Source organism: Grammomys surdaster, unplaced genomic scaffold, assembly GCF_004785775.1.
Source record: "Grammomys surdaster isolate TR1022 unplaced genomic scaffold, NIH_TR_1.0 212, whole genome shotgun sequence".
Taxonomy (NCBI): Eukaryota; Metazoa; Chordata; class Mammalia; order Rodentia; family Muridae; genus Grammomys; species Grammomys surdaster.
The window spans coordinates 23,913-42,822 of record NW_021604657.1 but is presented as its reverse complement, the minus strand read 5'-3'; the positions used below and the strand labels follow the sequence as shown (position 1 = coordinate 42,822).

The 18,910-nt window shown below is 47.4% G+C and overlaps 1 protein-coding gene across 1 annotated transcript; it reads left to right on the top strand.

Moving 5' to 3' along the window:
• Window positions 1-5,041: 5,041 nt before the first annotated feature.
• Ntsr2 (neurotensin receptor 2) lies at window positions 5,042-11,108 on the top strand. Its single transcript, XM_028772241.1, is given in 5 exon segments — window positions 5,042-5,665; window positions 7,709-7,982; window positions 9,417-9,507; window positions 10,763-10,934; window positions 10,936-11,108. Coding segments are annotated over 5 exon segments (1,317 nt in total). The 3' UTR covers window positions 11,092-11,108.
• Window positions 11,109-18,910: the final 7,802 nt, after the last annotated feature.

The window sequence follows — 18,910 nt, the reverse complement described above, 5'->3', positions numbered from 1 at the left end:
AGTGACTAGGGAGGTCATAGGCCCCAGGAGGAAAAGTTATCACTACTGGCTTGTTAAATAGACACATTATTTCTGTCAAATAGCTTTCTAAATAATTATATCCTTTTTTTCTCCCTTCCCCCCTTCTTTCTCTTTCTCCAGCCTGGCTTGCTCTACCCCAGCTCGCTCCAGGGCCCGACTCACTCCGGCCCAAAGTACACTGTAGCTGTCTTCAGACACCCATATGAGGGCATCAGATCTCATAACGGATGGTTGTGAGCCACCATGCGGTTGCTGGGATTTGCACTCATGACCTCCTGAAGAGCAGTTGGTGCTCTTAACCGCTGAACCATCTCACAAGCCACCCCCAAAAATTACATCCTTATACTCAGCTTCGGGCGAGATGATTCCTTTGCAGTGCGCAGTGGTAAATACAGACTCATAACTGGTCAGGATGACAAGAATGGGTGACTGCTAAGTGCCCAGCCATAAGTAGGACATCTATGTTAACCTTTCTAAGACCACTGAAACATCAGAGATGAAGGGAAAGAAAGACCATAAGAGTAAGAAGAAGTGGGGGCCCAGTGTAGAAGTCTGACTTTCAGATATGACATGTCTATTGCACTCTTACACCCAAGGCAGAAAAAGCAGAAGCTGCAGCCTGCCTCAGCTTCCTCTGTGTGTACCCACTTCCACATGTTCCTGCAGCCCCAGAGGCTATGTCATTCCTTACCATCTTTAGTTCTGCCCCTTGGTTATGACAGCGTGTGATTCTTACAGCACAGCACCCCTGAAAGATTACACACAGAAAACAAGAGCTTGCAGAGCTGGCCTTAGGTGATAAAGCAGAAAATGGCAAAGCAGGACAAGTGACTTCAAAGACAATGTCCTTAGGCTGGTTGTACAGGGACTGGATCTATAAAGTCAGGCTGGTGTTCCAGCCTGGGCCTCTCTGTCCCTACCCACCAAGCTCTGATATTAGTCACTCAGCAGAGACACCCTGGGCCTTCCTTACCCTGGGGAGAATGGGTGTGCACAGTTCAGAGCAGACACCCCACCACTATGACATGGACTAGTGTCCACATTTGAATGTCCCGAAAGGCCCTTAAGTGCAAGAGAAAACAAAATGCCAACTCTCCAGGACACTTCCATCAATCTGGGTCACCACTCCTCCTACTATTTTTAATTTGCCCTGTCAAGTTATTTTAAGAACCTCATGACTGACAGGTGATAAGATTGTACCTGTCAGGATCAGGATTGGGCCAGTCTGGTGAGAGGACCAGCACATGTAACATGTGCATTAGGATGTTAGGCACACTTCCAGACTGTGAGGAAGGCAGAGTGGGCTGCATCTTGGCCATTGTCCCCAGAGCTCCAAGCCTATCCCAGGGGTTTTCACACACATTGGCAACTTGCTAAAAGAGACAGAGTTTGTGGTGACACATGTCTCATTGCTGAATCAGACAGCTGGGAGTGTGCACTGGGTAGATGTTGTAGGTTTGGTCTAATGCTGCTTGTATTCTGCTAATTATGTTCCCCCAAAACCTGTTTGCAGTAGTCTCACATGTAAGACACTGAGGGACCCTGGCCACAGCTGGTTCTGATTGGTAAATAAAGATGCCAACAGTCAATGATTGGGCAGGGCAGACAGAGGTGGGACTTTTAGGATTTCCAGGCTAGGAACAGAAAGAAGAAGGGAGAGAGATCCCATGCTAGGAGAAGGAACCTAGATGCCACACCTGAGAGTTGTACACAGAGAACATAGCCGCCATGTAGCAGTGAGGAGATCTCCGCCTGGGAGGGCTACACATCTAGGTCTAGGGCAGCAAAGACGGAATGAAGATTTTAGTAAGTCATAACTTGGGAATATTGGAGAGTGGATTAGCCACCTCGTGGTTAGGAAGTGGTCCAGCCATTGAGCTATTTAAGGCATATATAAACATAAAGGCTGAGTGTGTGTGTGTGTGTTTGTGTGTGTGTCTGTGTGTCTGTTTGTGTGTGTGTCTATGTGTCTGTGTGTTTCATTTGGAAAGCCAGAACATTGGGGTGGGTTGTGAGGAACACTGCTGCAGTTTCCAGGATTCAATTGAGTAACATTAGTTGGGGACAGCTACAGTTAGATAGTATGCCAAGAATGGGGAAGTGACCACCGATGGGCTCAGCTCAGCGGAAGTTCAGCATTGGGGTGAATCTACAGCCAGAACCATGCAGCTCCTGTCCAACTCTGCCACCCTAGAAGCTAACAGGACTTGGTGGTGGTGGGGGCTCACTCCACCTCCAACAGCCTTTTTTTCCCATTTGGGAAAACAGAGATTAAAAACAGACCCTCCATGCATCTACAGTGGAATGAAGTGTACAGGCAACCAAGAAATCAAGGCAGGAGAATCACAAGTTCAAAGCCGGCCTGAATTGTGATGAGCTCAAGGCCAGTCTTGGCAACTTAATGAAACCCTGCAAAAAAGTCCTTCACAAGGTCATGGGGAGACTTGAAGCCATGCTCAGAAAGATCTCAATATAGTCCTAGTACAATGTGACCCCTGGGAAATGGCAACAATTCCTGATCTTTATTGCAGCTTTGAGATATTAATATCAGGGGTACCATAGTGTAGATGCAGAGTGTGGGGGAGGCATAGGGAGGGAGGGAGAGAGCACGAGTATGGGATACACAACATGTATGCATGTGTGTGTACATGTATGGGGTACACATGTATGCATGTGTGTGAGCCAGAAGAAAACTTTTAGTGTCACAGTGTCATTCCTCAGGCACCATCACCATTTTTTGGAAAGAAGGTCTCTCTCTGCTTGAAGCTCACTGTGTAGGCTAGGCCGGCTAGCTGGAAGCCTCGAGGACCCAGCCTCCATCTCCATATGCCTGGGGTTTCAAGCATGTGCATCGCATTTGGCACTCTCACATGGAATGTGAGTCCTCATGTTCGCCAGGCAAAAGCTCCTCTTATGTGACAGTTAGACTGTGTCAAGAAGGGCTGTTATCTGTGAGTCCGTGGCTTGCCATCCCCACCACCACTGGGACACCTCATGTCTGTGTCCTCAGCCCTAAAAGCTCTGTTTTATTTTGAACATCACAAGTTGCAGAAGGCTCTAACTTTTTAGGATAGCACACTGAGACCTGGATAGATGTCCCTTGCAGCTCCCAGCTGTCAAGAACACGCAGGATGCCCCCACTTGCTCTGGCAGCCATATCTGGGAGTCACACGCAAGCACTCAGAGCATTTCCTGCCATGATTTCACCCTTCTCATGCTTGCCCCCTCTCCAACATCCCAGAATGATTTCTTCTTCTTCTGACCGTTGAAGGGAAAGGTCAGCATTTGGGGATGATATTGCTGAGGTCATTCTGAGAGTCACATGCTCTTTTTACACATAACTCCCTACAAGCTTTCTTGGAGCTAGACAGGGTTTTTCCAAGTGAAGAGTCAGGGAGGTCACAGGCCACAACAGGGGCAACTTCAACAGTGTTATCACATCCAGTGCCCTTATTACATACTCAGAATGTGCCAGGGAAGTTCTGTTATTATGTCTTACATCATAATCAGCACAGCGGCCTCTCAGGATGAGGCCAAGACATAATTTACTTTTGGCTCTATATAGGAGCAAACTGACACAGAGTTACACTGTTTAAGGCATATTTGAGCAAATAGTGATGCATGAATTAGCCAATGCCCAACATCGTAGTGGGTCCCACAGAGGACTGGAGGGCATGGCTTTCATAAGGTAAGTCCAGAAATATTTCCTGGGTTATAGTTACATAGCCACGGTCTTTGATCTGGGTTGGTAGAAAAGTCCCTGTAGTAGAAATATGTTTAGTTGGCAGCTTCGGGGGGATTAAGCCAATGTTTTGTTTAATAAAGGCATTAACAGTAAATAGTCCATCAAGATGTGCTTATGTTTTAACTGAGCATGTTCAATGTATTAGCTACTTTCATTGTTGCTGTGACAAACCCAACAAAAGCAGCTTCAGAGAAGAGAGGTTTCAGGTTTGGTTTCTGCTCTGCAGTGATGTGCTTCTCTGTGTCTGCATGCATGTCCATCTCTCCAACTCTGGCTTAACTACTCAGTAAAGGCACGGAGTGCTTCTTCCCTATGATTCCCCAGCCTCAAAACCCTTCCCGTGTAGGAGCAGAATGAAAGCAAACTTACATCATCTCAGTTTCATTGTGGATATGGATATGGATCCAGAAAAAGATGAAATGAATTGTCACTGGGCCATACAACCTGTGGGGTGGGAAAACAATCAGGAGGGCTGGGTGTCAATCTAATTCTGTCCCCAGTAGACATAAGCCTCCTTTGGATGGGAAGATGGGTATCTAAAAAGTCCCAGCTCCAGACCTCTCTCTTCATGAGCTCACAAATGCGCACAGTAAGATGTTCTTAAACAGGCTTAACACACACTCATCCCTCTGATCTGAGAGTGACATCCTCAAAGGACTGTGACAGGGTGACACCAGAAGGGTGCATGCACTGGCCACCTTCTTGAGGTTATTCCTGCAGCAGAGGCAGCCAGGTTGATGAGAGTGATTAAGTTGGCAAAGTTGCTGGAACGTGGCAAAGCCTTCCCTGAGCCATCTCTTCCTCAGACTGCTCACAGAAAAGACAACAAACTGACAGTGACGGGGGATGTTGCAAAGTTCAAATTCTACATCTATCTGTCTGTCTGTACTGCAGCTTGAGTATGTGTCCCGATTAACTCATTTGATCTCCAGAGAAACTCTGCAGCATGGGTAGTATTTTAAAGTTGAAAAACAACGGGGTGGGGCACAGAAGGCTTTTAAAAATTTACCCACGGGTCATATGGCTTACCAGTGATGCTATCCAGGTGAACTCCAAAGGATACCTTCCTCCACCCTTTTCCACCAACACATGCTTTTCTAGATAGAGCCAAATGGAAGAGAGATCGAAGACTGGTTCTGCTCTGGAACTCCCTCCAGGGGCGTGTCCTCTCAGCTTTGGAGGTTCCCAGAAAGGAGGTGGTGCTGGCTGACCGGGCAGCTAGCCCAGGCTCTGGGCAGTGAGAGGGAGGGAGTTCAGGCCACCACGAGACAAGAGATGGAGACCAGCAGCCCGTGGCCCCCGAGGCCCAGCCCCAGCGCAGGGCTGAGCCTGGAGGCGCGGCTGGGCGTGGACACTCGTCTCTGGGCCAAGGTGCTGTTCACCGCTCTCTACTCGCTCATCTTCGCGCTTGGCACAGCGGGCAATGCGCTGTCCGTGCACGTGGTGCTGAAGGCGCGGGCCGGTCGCCCCGGGCGCCTGCGCTACCACGTGCTCAGCCTGGCGCTGTCAGCCCTGCTGCTGCTGCTGGTCAGCGTGCCCATGGAGCTCTACAACTTCGTATGGTCCCACTACCCATGGGTCTTCGGCGATCTGGGCTGTCGTGGCTATTACTTCGTGCGCGAGCTGTGCGCCTACGCCACGGTGCTGAGCGTGGCCAGCCTGAGCGCAGAGCGTTGCCTGGCCGTGTGCCAGCCGCTACGCGCCCGCCGCCTGCTCACCCCGCGCCGCACCCGCCGCCTGTTGTCACTGGTCTGGGTCGCCTCTCTGGGTCTTGCCCTGCCCATGGCGGTTATCATGGGACAGAAGCACGAAATGGAGAGGACCGACGGGGAGCCTGAGCCTGCTTCTCGTGTGTGCACGGTGCTGGTGAGCCGTGCCACACTCCAGGTCTTCATCCAGGTAAAGGAATGGGGACGAAGAGTAGAAGAAGAGGAAACTGTTAGAAGCTCAAGGGCACTGGCCAGGAGAGTAAAGTGAGGGTGACCTTTTATGTGTCATTTACATAGCACCTGTCTTCTCCCATTTTTGTAATCCATGGGCTTTTTCTATTGCATGCTTTGCTCCTTATGTGTAGCCATTGGTGAGGGTCACCAGCCTTTCTCTGCCATTGGTTTCTCTTATGTTAATCTTGATACCTCTTACTCTCCACTCTATTTTCCTGCCACACTACACAGTTGCAGTGCCTGGCATAAAGCTCCCTCTCTACCTCTGCACCGTCCTGTGTGTATCAGCTGGGTCTGGTGGACAGGGAGGGAGTAGTCTAGGACCTATTCATCAATCCTTCACTTACCACCTTCCTTTTCACCCAAGAGGAATGAGGGGAAGCCATGGGAAGAGCCGATTGTGCCCATGTTTAACCATGTTCGCCAGGGCTGCCTTACCCCTATCTAGTCCAAGTTCTCCTTGAATGGGGACAAGGGGACCAAATACCTAACAATGATTTGTTTGTAATGTATTTGCTTCAAAAGGAGTTTGGCATTTGAAACATCATGTCCATCTCTAGGAAGAGAGTTCAACCACTATCTGGGAGGGAGGGAGCGGAAGGAAACTGAAGGGTTCTAGTCAGGACTCTGTTGGGGATGATCGAAACACAGGAAGAAACTTCAAGTTAGAGAAGGATTCAGGACAAGGATGGTGAGAACTGGGACCCTAAGTCAGAAATATCAGTTTGCTGGCTCCCAGGAGGCCCTGTTTCTGTTCTTTGTCCCTGCTGAGGCAGAAAGGGGTGCTTGTCTGATGGTGGGTGCTATGCACGTGCTTGGATTTGCCTGGATACCAAAAATATAGCATTAGTGTCATGGAAATAATTAAATGTGACCCCATGAAAGTGCCAGGGATACGGCACAGCAGGTTCTCAGTCAGTGTTCTCTTCTCTCCTTCCCCACTTCGCTCTAGGGACCTGATCTCTCACAGTTTTCCTTCCCACTGAAGCACCTAACTGGGCCACCTGAGGGCATCACCCCCTGAGCCCATGCAGCCTTTCCCCCTTTCCTCTCTCTGCATCCTCTCCTCACGTAGTCCTTCCAAAAGCATATGAATAAGAAGTACCACCTGCAGGAGCTGCCCATGTAGCCTCTAGACAACCACTGAGAGAATGAGTACAGAGAAAGTGCCCACAAGTCACTCCCTCTGCCGTCTTTGCCTTGGGTATGTCCACTTCACTTGGGGCTCATGGTGACCCAGCTCTGGCATGGGCTTCCTTTTGCCACATGGCTCTGAATACTTCTGTTGCCTTTGCTGGGTAGACTGAGTGGCGTACCCCAGAGCTAACACTTATTGCAACCTCCTGGCCTGATTCCCAACATCTGAGGCTGTGATGAGAGAATGTTTTTTTTAATATAAAAAAGATTCACTTTATTTTTAATCACGTGTATACGACTGGGTATATGGGTATGTCCACATGAGTGCAGATGCCTGCAGAGGCCAAAAGAGGACATCAGATTCCCTAAGGCTGGAATTACAGGCTGTCGTGAGCTGCTCAGCATGAGAGGTAGGAATAAAACTAGTGTTTTGCAAGAACAGCAAGTGCTTTTAACCACTGAACCATCTCTCCAGCCCACAGAGAATTGTTTTAAAAATGAAGGTATCTAGCCAGTGGGAGCCATTTGAAGACACTGTTTGAATATAAAGACTGCAAAGCAGGCTGGGGCACTCAGGGTCCTGTGTGCAGATCGGAGAAGAAAGCGGGCTGAGAAGGTTGAGCATTCAGAGATGTTTGTTTCCTTGTAAAGAACTGACTCCTGTCCATAGGGAAATATGGCTTCTCTGTGACCTTGGGCTTGCATTGTAGCATTACAGTTCCGAGACTTTCCTTAGCTGTACCTTCCAGGCCTTTGATCCCCTACTTGTGCTGATGCAGAATCTTAGCACAGAGCAAACCTGATGTCCAGACCCACAGGCCTTTGGTGGCTGCCCCCATAACACTCGGAATTACCTTCACAGGTGAATGTGTTGGTATCCTTCGTTCTTCCATTGGCACTCACTGCTTTCCTGAATGGGATCACTGTCAACCACCTGATGGCCCTCTACTCCCAGGTACCATCAGCTTCTGCCCAAGTCAACTCCATCCCCAGCCGCCTGGAGCTCCTGAGTGAGGAAGGCCTCCTGGGCTTCATCACATGGAGAAAGACCCTCTCCTTGGGGGTCCAAGCCAGCCTGGTGAGACACAAGGATGCCAGCCAGATCCGCAGCCTCCAGCACAGCGCCCAGGTTCTCAGTTAAGTCCTCTAACACAATACCCTGAGGGAGAGGAGCTTAGGTACCAGGGATTGTGTCCATCAGTTCCTGGCTAGATGACCTTGGCAAGCTATTGCTCTTCTCTAGGCCTCCTTCTTCCTGTACCTCAAAAGCACAATGGAATAGCTAAAAGAAAGAGTTGGAATGTTATGCATGAAAGTACAGATCCACGCAGGGAGTAGCATACCCGTACAGGAGGGTCTTGGATCTGTTTCAGAAAGTTGGGCTGTGAGGGAAAGCCAAAAGTAGTTACAGTGAAGGACTGCAGTCTGACTATTGTAGACTCTCAGACTGGCTGGGTCCCCATATCCCATTTCCCTCTAGCTCCCTCCTCTCCTGCTCACAAGATTCATCTGTTTGCTTGCTTGCCTTTGTAAGGATCCAGAACAATCTGGCCTTGTAAAAGACACTTTTTAAAGGGACAGGAAAACAGGTCTCTCCAAGGGCCCATCATGCCCCAGTTGAAATCTGGGCACTAGCTGAAGTCTGGGAGGATTTGATGAGACAGATCTGTGTTCTCTGCAACATCCGCATCTTGTGTGAAAAGATGTAAGAGCTAAGTGCACTGGATGTGATGAGTCACACAAAATCAGCACAGGAAGGTGTCAGGCTTCACTCTGTAGTCGCTGAGCAGAACGGTCCAAGAGCCAACATCTGGAAGATCTGTTGTCTTCATAGCTCTTTAGCATATGGGCCAAATAGTATTCCTAAACTTCTAGGTGTATGGTAGTGATCCAGGACATTCTAAGAGTCAGAGTGCAGGGCCCAGCCATGATATTCCAACCCACGAGGTCTTGAGTGTGTTGATCAATCTGCATTTCTACCAAAATACCAGTTAATGCTATTGCTGCAGGGGTCATACTGGGTAGTATGTGTGTGGTTGCTCATGGTAGAAGGGAGACGGATGTCAGAGTCCAGTGAGAAGGAGACAGAAACTTCTTACGGTGGTAGCTGTGAAGGCAAGGAAGAAACAGAGTGGACAGTCGCTGAGAACGAACTCATTAAAACGGGAGATGTGGAAGGAGAGAAAGCTAAGAAGATTCCAGCTTGAGGTCTGATGATAGGACTACCATCCATGCAGAAGGAAAAGGAAGAGTTCAGGGAGGGGCTTTGCAGTGCACAAAAGGCATATCATGCTGCACATGCAGTCAGTCAGCTGGGAATATCTAGTCCTAAGTTGAGAGTGCATTCCAGTAGCCAATGAAAGATTCTGGAAGCCTGTTGTGTACAAGGACATGGAAGGTTCATATCCAGTAACTTTAAAATTCTCTTCCCATCCTTTGGCTCCAGGAAGATGCCACAGGCATTGGTGTTGTCACCTTGGGCATGCTTTTCCCTCAACAATGATATAACTGAGAACATGTTTGCTTTCTGTCTGCTACGCCCTCTCTTTCTCTCTCCCACTGTCCTTCAGGAGCCATCGTGGCTGTGTATGTCCTCTGCTGGCTGCCGTACCATGCCCGAAGGCTCATGTACTGCTACATCCCCGATGATGGATGGACTGAGTAAGTGTGCTGTGGCTCTCGGGCCACTGAGAAGAGACTGTTGGGTTGGGCTGGAGCCAGACAATGGAGCCTCAGCTGCCAAGTTTTCTGAATCCTTGGCCTATAGTCTATCTGGTCCTGCTCAGGCTGTACTTTCAAAATCTTCCAGCTGGAGGTGGAGACAAGCTATTGTGGGTTTTCTAGTTTGTTTTGAGACAAAGTCTTGATATATTGCCTCAGCTGGCCTACTACTTTCTTTGTGGCCAAGTATGACAGTCCTCCTGCCTCAGTCTTCCAAGAACTAGGATAACGGCATGCATCATACCTGGTAGGGTCAGGGCATTCTCTAAAAATCTTCCTGACATGGTGAGGCCACGGTTATGACAGGCCTCATAGAGAGAAGTCAGGGGTATGAGCATCTTGACACTAGAACAGACCAAAGTCTACAGCCCAGACAGGGTGGTGACAGCCATGTTATTAAAGACTCAGAATAGATCCATGAGTTGACAAAGGCCACATGGAGACCAGCGAATCTTCTTTTATTGCAGTTAGAGAAGAGAAAATTTTGGGGTTGGAAATATAGTTCAATTGGAAGAGTATTTGCCTAATATGAACAAAACCTCATATTTGATCTCCAGCATCACATAAACTGAATGTGGTAGTGCACATCTGTACTCCCAGCATGTGGGAGTATCAGAAGTTCAAAGTTATCCTTGGCTACATAAAAAAATTGAAGGCTAGCCTAGGCTACATGTGAGTCTTTTAGAAATCACAATGCCCGTGATCATAAATGGAAGCCAAACACCCAACAGAGTAGAGATCCCATAATGACTTAGGTGTGTCCACAGCCTCTTCCTCAGAAGCAACCAGAACGCCTCATATACATGTGCATGCAGGAGCATATTCCAAGCCACTAACACCAAAAGAATCTGCCACATGGAGCATAATGACTAGGGGAAAAAACATCCCTTCTTAGTGAAGCCATATCTCCTCAACCATACCAAGAAGCACAGGGCTCCCAGCATCTCACTGACCTAGGCAGACAGCCTCTGTTATTGGGCTGCCATCTTCTTTATAGATGATCAGTAAGCATAGCCAGAAAGTCATAGAGGCTGGATGGAATGCATCAGGGGATGGCAGTAATAGAAATGTGTACTATTTCTAATGTGCTCTGTCAACACAAAGAACTTTCTTGCTCACCTGGCTCTTTGGAGGGGACTCGAGGGCACTGTAAGAGGTGACAGCCTCTAACCAGACCTCTGGGTTTGCCTTCCAGTGAGCTCTATGATTTCTATCACTATTTCTACATGGTGACCAACACGCTCTTCTATGTCAGCTCGGCAGTGACCCCAGTCCTCTACAATGCTGTGTCTTCCTCCTTCAGAAAGCTCTTCCTGGAATCCCTCAGCTCTCTGTGTGGTGAACAGCATTCCGTGGTGCCCTTACCTCAAGAAGCCCCAGAGTCAACCACTAGTACATACAGTTTCCGGCTTTGGGGATCCCCAAGAAACCCCAGCCTGGGAGAAATACAAGTATGAAGAGCTTGGGACACGCCCATCAAACAAGCCATCACTAACAGTCCTACTGACCCAGTGCAGTCGTTGACCAGTGCATACTGCAGGCAAGCCACATAACACCTCCTGCCCTCAGCTTCCCACCTGTGCAACCAAGTTGAAGAATAGGACCCACTGTCTAGTGATGAAAGTGCCCAGTGACAGGCCTGGTACAGAGTCAGTACTCAATAAATTTTAGCTGGTGCTATTTTTGCGTTCTCTCTCTCTCTCTCTCTCTCTCTCTCTCTCTCTCTCTCTCTCTCTCTCTGTGTGTGTGTGTGTGTCTTATGTGGTCTCACATATATGCAGATACATGGATGTGTCCAGGTGCCCATGTATGCGGAGGCCAAAGGTTAATCATCCACCTTGCTTTTGAGATATAGTCTCTCACTAGTCTTGAGCTCAACAAACATGCTAGGCTAGCGAGTGAAAGAATCCCAAGGGTCCCGTCACTGTCTCCCTAGCACTAGGATTGTAAGTGCATGCCCACCACACCCAGCTTTAAAAAAAATAACAACAAATCCACCGTGAATAATGGTAATCAAGCTTGGGTCTTCTTGCTTGATGACAAGGACTTTGCTGATAGTCATGACCTCTGACGTGCTACAACTCCTACATTAGTAGTACTGTAGGTGTGAGCTCTGCTACAGTCCTGTGTTGTGCTGTGCTCAGAGTTCACGCACAAATGTCCTAGAAGTTTTCACAAATGACAACCAAGTGGTACACAGGTGCCGGCTGGGTAGTAGCATTTCGAGAGCTGTAGTGAAGTTCTATCTACAGTCCCTTCTAGTTGGGGACAGCTGCTTGCAGACAGACATAGTCTACAGGCTTTAGAAAGCTGGGGTATCCCCAGCATCCTGCCAGCCTCTGCCTATGTGATGTTTATATGTGACAGCCAGGAGAGCTGGCAGGACAATGACTTTGTGGCTGAGGGAAACAGCTGTATGTCGTGCTGGTCGCCAAACACACAGCCCAGCTGCACTTGAGCAGCACCACCCTGGACAAAAGGAGAATCCAGGCCTTGTGTGTATCGGCCAGGCTTAAGTCCCATGGACTGCCATCCAGCACCAGGCCTCCACTGCACACTGTGGGCCTGCCGTCAAGCCAAGAGAGAAACAGTGATTCTTCCTGAATATGGAATACACTGTAAGGGAAGCAGATAGATTTTGGACTATGAGGGGTAGGAAGAGTAGTGGTTCCATCTGGTAGCCTGTCTCTTCCCTCAAATCCATCCAGCTCAGCGCCCACTATTACCCTCTATCTATCAGAGATCTTTATTGTTATGCTAATTTATATAACATGCACCATAATAGATATACATCACATGTCTCATACATGTTATATCACATATCACACACTACACATCTTACGCATCATGTGCACATATCACACAGGCAACATTCAACACCGCACACTCATTTCACACATACATGTTCCACAATCTCTACATACATATCAATAGCTTATTACATGTTACACACATGCACCACACCCACAGTAGCCACTACATGAATATTACACATCACAGATAAGTATCACATGTCTATACATAACACACACATATACCACACACACATACACACATATAACACACACACACACACACACACAGAGAGAGAGGCTAGTAACTGCCCAAGAAAAAAAAATGGCATGAACAGGGGACAATGGCAAACACACAAACCAGGAGGCAGGCTGCCTGGCTCACTGTGCTGAGGTTTTTACATACTTGGAGGTAACTGGTCTCCAGCCTCAGATTCCTTGGGAGCCAGCCAGAGGCACTGATCACAGTTCCTAGAGCTTATTCTTGTGAGGCCTCTTCCTACCCAAGGAGGTGGGCTAGAAGAGTTGTTCCCCAAAAGGTAGAGGCCAGCACAGCACTGGCCTGGTATTTTTGCCATGGCTGAGAAGAAGGCCATAAGATGGGTTTGTCCACAGATGGAAAAGACATCCCCAACAGCCCCTCACATAACATTCCCCCCACATGCACCTCAACTCTCACACGAGACTGAGCCCTGTCCAACTCCTGCAGCCTGTAATAGGCTCAGCGGCTCTGGCAGACGTTACAGCCTTGTTCTCCCACACCCCTGGCCAAGGCTGGGCTCCTTAGCCTCCTCGTGCCCCAGCAAGGGGTCACAGAGTCCTATGTTTGGAGTGAGTCACAGTGTGAGGGCTCTAGTGTCCTAGGAGATGACTCTGGAAACATGTCCCACCGGCCTGAGTGTCCAGAAGACCCTGGCTCAGAGTAGAAATTAAGCAGCATTGCTTACTTGGAGTGGTTGTGTGTGGCTTCCAAGACCATGTAACACAAATAACATGACTGTAAAGAACCACAAGTGATTCTCATATTTGTTAATTTCAGCTGTCAACTTAAAACAGCCCAGAGTTACCTGCAAGGTGTCTCAGTTGGGGAGGGGGGTTACCTTGAATCAAATCAGCCTATTGGCATCTCTGTGGGACATATTTTCATTGTTAATTGATGTAGCAGGGCTCAGCCCACTGTGGGTGATACCATTCTTAGGCAGGGTGGGGCTGGGCTGTATAAGAAAAGTATCTAAACAGAAGCTTGGGAGACGGCCAATTAACAGCATTTCACCTCTCCTGCCTTTAGTTCCCACTCTGACTTCACTCAGTGATGAGCTGTGAACTGGAAGTATAAGCCAAGGAAACCCTTTCCTCTCCAAGTTGCTTTAGGTTAGTATTTTACCATAGCAACAGAAAAGCTAGGCCAGCCCCACTCTGCCTCCAGGGTAAGATGCTTCCTTGCTCCTTCGGTTTGTGGCAGATGATTCTTGACGTTCTGAGCTGGAGGACACATCACTCCAGGCTGTACCTCCTTTTCCCATTATCTTGGCATGCTTGTGGCTCCTCAGAGGACAGGTTACTTAGGGTTATATTTACTGCAGTGGTCCTAAACCTTCCCAATGCTGTGGCCCTTTAATACAGTTCCTTGTGTTGTGGTGATCCCCAACCATAAAACCAGTTTCATTGCTACTTCATAACTGTAATTTGGCTACTGTTATGGATCATAATGTAAAGAATCTGTTTTCTGATGGTCTTAGGCAACCCCTGTGACAGGGTCACCACCCAAAGAGGTAAGGATCCACAGGTTGAGAAGCCCTACTCTTAGCCAATTACATAGTAATGTCCCATTCCCAAATGGGGCCAGAATCCTGAAGTGCTGAGGGTTAGGTGGGAACAGTATGTCGTTAGGGGGCACAGTACCTCTTTTAAAGATCGTGAAAAACTCCACCTTGGAGGGCAGGAGTGCAACCCTGGAGAGGAGCTTTTATTGAACAGAAACAGGCACAAGCATGGCCCCAGGTCTCCGAGGAGAATCCAAGAGCTTGCCAACTTTTAATGAAGAAAGAGAAGAAACTGGGGCAGTATATTCAGAGATTGACAAATTCAGTCACAGAATTCTTGTTTCTTCTCTGAACATGAAGGGTTTTTAAAAATCTGCACTGGCCTTTCCAACAGTTTTGTCCATTAAGATGCTAATCTTTTCTGAGCTGGGACATCTGCCCAAGCAAGTAGAATGAAAAAAAAGAACTGAGCTCAGTCAAGGCAGCCTTGGTTCATGGTCCTCCCTCAGATAAACGCTGTGTGTGGAAGCCAAAGCCAGATCTCATGGTTTCCGTGCAAATCTCTGAATGAAAAGAGATTTACACACTTCAGTGCTGGCATGGCCAGACACTTAGCAGAAGATGCCAAATCTAGTGGGTTTGGTATAGACTCATGTTTGGTATAGATTCATGTCTGACATGAAGTCCTGAAAATGAGCTTCCAGTGAAAAAAGTACGATACCAATATGCTTATCCAATACAGAGCTAGAGAAGGTGACAGTGTCTTCTAAAACAATGTGATATCTGCAGAAATAAATTAAGATGAAAAACAACTGTAATGTTAACAGCAGCCACTGACTGGAAGATGAGGGCCTGGGTCTACTTTTTTTCTCATCTAACATCAGAGTAATCTTCCACGGGTCACTTAGCCTCTTTGTTTGTTAAGATGGCCCCAATAATACTTACTTCAGAGTATTGTTGCGTTAATAGAATGTCATAATGGGTGTTAGTCACCTAGTGAGTATCTGGCACACAGCAAAGACTCAGTAGTATTTGCTACTCCTTGGGGTTTGTTTTGTGGAATCTGGCCAAAAGGCAGAGGGATGAGCCCAAGGACCCTGGCTTCCATTGTCCCTCTCTCCTCCCCAACATGGTGCCATGAGAACTCCAATTTACCTAATGTCATAAATGCCGAGTCTCTGGCATTTCTCATCTTTCCTCGTAACAGTCCTTACATTGCTGAGAGCATTTGGGTAGTCTCTTTTTAGGAGCCACACATACCAGAAAGGCATTTCTGAGCCCAGATGATGAGGGACAGAGAGAATGTATCTCTAAAATCAGGAGCTAGAGGATACTGTGTCATCATTCATGTTCGTGTCACTTAGCCATGAAACTCCATCAGGTACATACTTAGAGCCCCAGACTTTTGGGGACCCAGGGTGAGTTGTACTCTGTCAACAGTGAGTTCCATGGTTGGTGTGGAGCACTATTCTTGGGTTTTAAGGATGTTCTAGTTGGTTAGATTTGAATCTGAGACTCCTAGGGCTGTGAGTAACTGACTTAGGATAATTAGAATAACAAGTTGACTATCCTGGCAAGGATTCTTAGGGATCTTGGAATGCTCCCTACATGAAAAAATTGGGTACTTAACAGTATTGGGGTTGTCAGAGACACTTGAGTGTGGCTTTTGTTCAAAATGACATGTGGCTAAGAGTCTGTGATACTGCGTCTCATATCAGAATGCCCATAGAGTAGGAAGAACTCAAGACATCAGGAAAAAAAAAAACTCATGGGGGTGAAAACTAAAAATCTTAGAACCTCACTAACTATATAGCTAGTAAAAATTTTAACTAATATTTGACACATGCTCTTTTACTAAAATAGCAAACTAAGCCTCCCAGTTCAGAACAAGAGGAGAGGCTCAGCTGGTAGACTGCCAAGAGTGCACGAAGCCTTGGGTTTGATCCCCAGCACCACACAAATCACACGTAACGGCACATGCCTATCATCTCAACCCACAGAGGCAGAAGCAAGAGGGTTACTGTAAGTTCATGGCCAACTACAGCTACAGAGTAAATTGGGAGCTACTTGGGGTTTTGGAGCTAAAGTGCAGCTGGAAGCCTTTCACGTGGAATCTCTGCTGCCACGTTCCTTCCCTCTTCAGTGTTAGTTCAGAAAGAAGCTGGAAGGAATATTGATCCAAGATAGTGGATTTGGATCTTCTTAAGAAATGAGGCCAGGGGCAGTGTGGACCTACCAGCCCTGCCTCCTGGGGAACAGGCAACGCCTCCAAAATAACCAAAGAGCAAAGCCAAGGACAAGCTCTGCCAATTAGAAAAACTGAACTAGTCAGATTCTTCTGTTTTATGAATACAGAGCATGACCCCAACACAAGACGGGGGGGGGGGCTGCAGGACATGCTGGGGCATGCTCCAGAAGGCGACTGTGATCACAGTTGAGGGTGACAGGGCTTTCATACTTTACAAAGAAGCATGACTCCACCACAGCAAAGAGCCATGAAGGAAGGAAGATGCTGGGACCAAGGGAAGATGCTGGAAGCAAGATCAGGACGAAGGAACTCACAGCAGGGATATGGAGTCGTGGTTACATGATCCACTTGGGAGTTTTTCTGGAAGAGGAAAGAGAAACAGAGAGACAAAGCAAGAGCTGGGAGGTGTGGAGGAGCAATCGTAGCGTTAACAAGGTACCACAGGATTCCTGAGACAGAAGAGTAAAGGCTTGACAGGAAGGTTTTAAATGGCCAGTATTAATGACGCACATGAATAGAGTTCAGTGTGATTTTTTTTTTCTTTTATGTGTATGTGTGAGTGGTGACTGTTAAGTATGCACACTGGGCGAGTGTAGTGCTCGAGGGTGCTGGAAGAGGGCATCAGATCTCTTGGAATGGGAGTTATAAACAGTTATGAACGGCCATGTGGCACTGAACAGTCATGTGGTCCTCCAGAAGAGCAGCATGTGCTCATAACCACTGAGGTTATCTCTCCAGCCTCCATTGTGATATTTCAACATATTCCCACAGCGCACTCCGATCAGTTCCAGGTATCAGATCAACAGCCCCCCCCTCGGTTGTTTTTGGACTTCATGCTTCTCCATTCTAGATCTTTACAATGACATTTCATGGGACTGTTGATCACAGCCATCCTCCATGCTTGAGAACCTCATAAAGCTTCTGCATGCCCCACCTTCTACACGCTCATTTTTTTTCCAGCCCCCAGAGATCAAGTGTTTTTCATTCTGGATGACTTTCTTCAGCTTCCAGGTACAACAGAACATACTGCTACTTGTATCTCTGTGCCTGGTTCACTGAGAAAGTCTGTTGGGTTTTTGCATCTTTTGGGGGATAGATGTGGGCTTGTGCCTGCTGGGCAAATGCTTAATCAAGTGATCTATATTCTCAGGCTTTATTGGAAAGTTTTGATAGGAAAAGTGATAGGATAAAAATCTATAAAACACAGACAGGGCATTATCAAATACATGTGTGTGAAATTTCCTTTTTAAAAAGATTACAAAATTATACACAAAGCTTTTACCATCATCATCATCATCATCATCATCATGGTTATTACTACTACTATTGGTTTTTCAAAACAGGGTTTTTCTGTGTAGCTCTGGCTATCCCGGAACTCACTCTGTAGACCAGCCTGGTCCCAAACTCAAAGATCCATCTGCCTCTGCCTCCCCATTGCTGAGATTAAAGACATGCACCACCACTGCCTGGCAAGTCTTTTATTATTTTAAAAATAAAAGTCAAACCACATGAAAGGACAGAGGAAAACGTGGACCCTCCCCCTTCAGCACACACGCACGCACACTCCCTGAATCTTCCCCCATGGATTATTGTAAGTCATTCTCAACAGCTTGGTGTTCGGATCTCTAAGCACATGCAAAACTGCACCTGCTTCAGATGTAAACCTAGCTGCATATCAATTATTTCTACAGATTCTGGCTCTCCCAGGAGAGCCTACAGTAGCCTGGTGTGTGACCTTCTGTATCGCCAACAGAGACAAGACCAGAAGGGAACAGAGACCAAGAGAGACGTTCTTATCAGGGTTGAGAACTCTGAGGGACTAGACCAGACTTACTCCAAGTGAAAATGAGGTGCTGAAGGTCGATGTGGATATGAAACAGGGGGTGGAGATCAACCCAGATCCAGCCAGCTTTTGGGAAGGTGTAAGGAAAGCCAGGGATGAGGTATAGTAACTGTTGGAGATCAGAAATGGTGAGGAACCACAAATCTACAGACATGTAGACATGTCTCTGCCAGGGGACCAGGATCTGGAAGCCTCTGAAGACAGACTTTAAAGGTTATAGATATATTCCCAAGTGAGAATTGTGGGGAGCAATAAAGCCAGCCAACTCCTTAAAACTGGGATAGTCATGGGACTGGATGGATAGCTCAAGACAGAGCACTTGCATAGCATGTGTGAATCATGGGCTAGATGTCAGGCACTGTAAGATTCAAAGAACATAACAATGTGACAACTACAGCAAGAGGTACATGTGCAGAGTCTACATATGCCTAAGAGGAGAAGCCCTGCTATGTCAATGAGAATTCTTCAGTTTGCTGAGTTTCCAGAGATGTAGAAATACAGGAAGTGGCCATGTTCTGAGGAAGCACCCCATAGGTGATTGGAAGATGGACTAACACTAAGGAAAGCCCAGGCAAGATGAAGTCACCAGAGAGAGACAGACAGATGTGGATTGATCAAGCCCTGACTGGGATACGAAACTGAGCTATACGGTGCCTCCTTGAGAGGCTTATTCCATGCAGAGAGAGAAGTTAACATT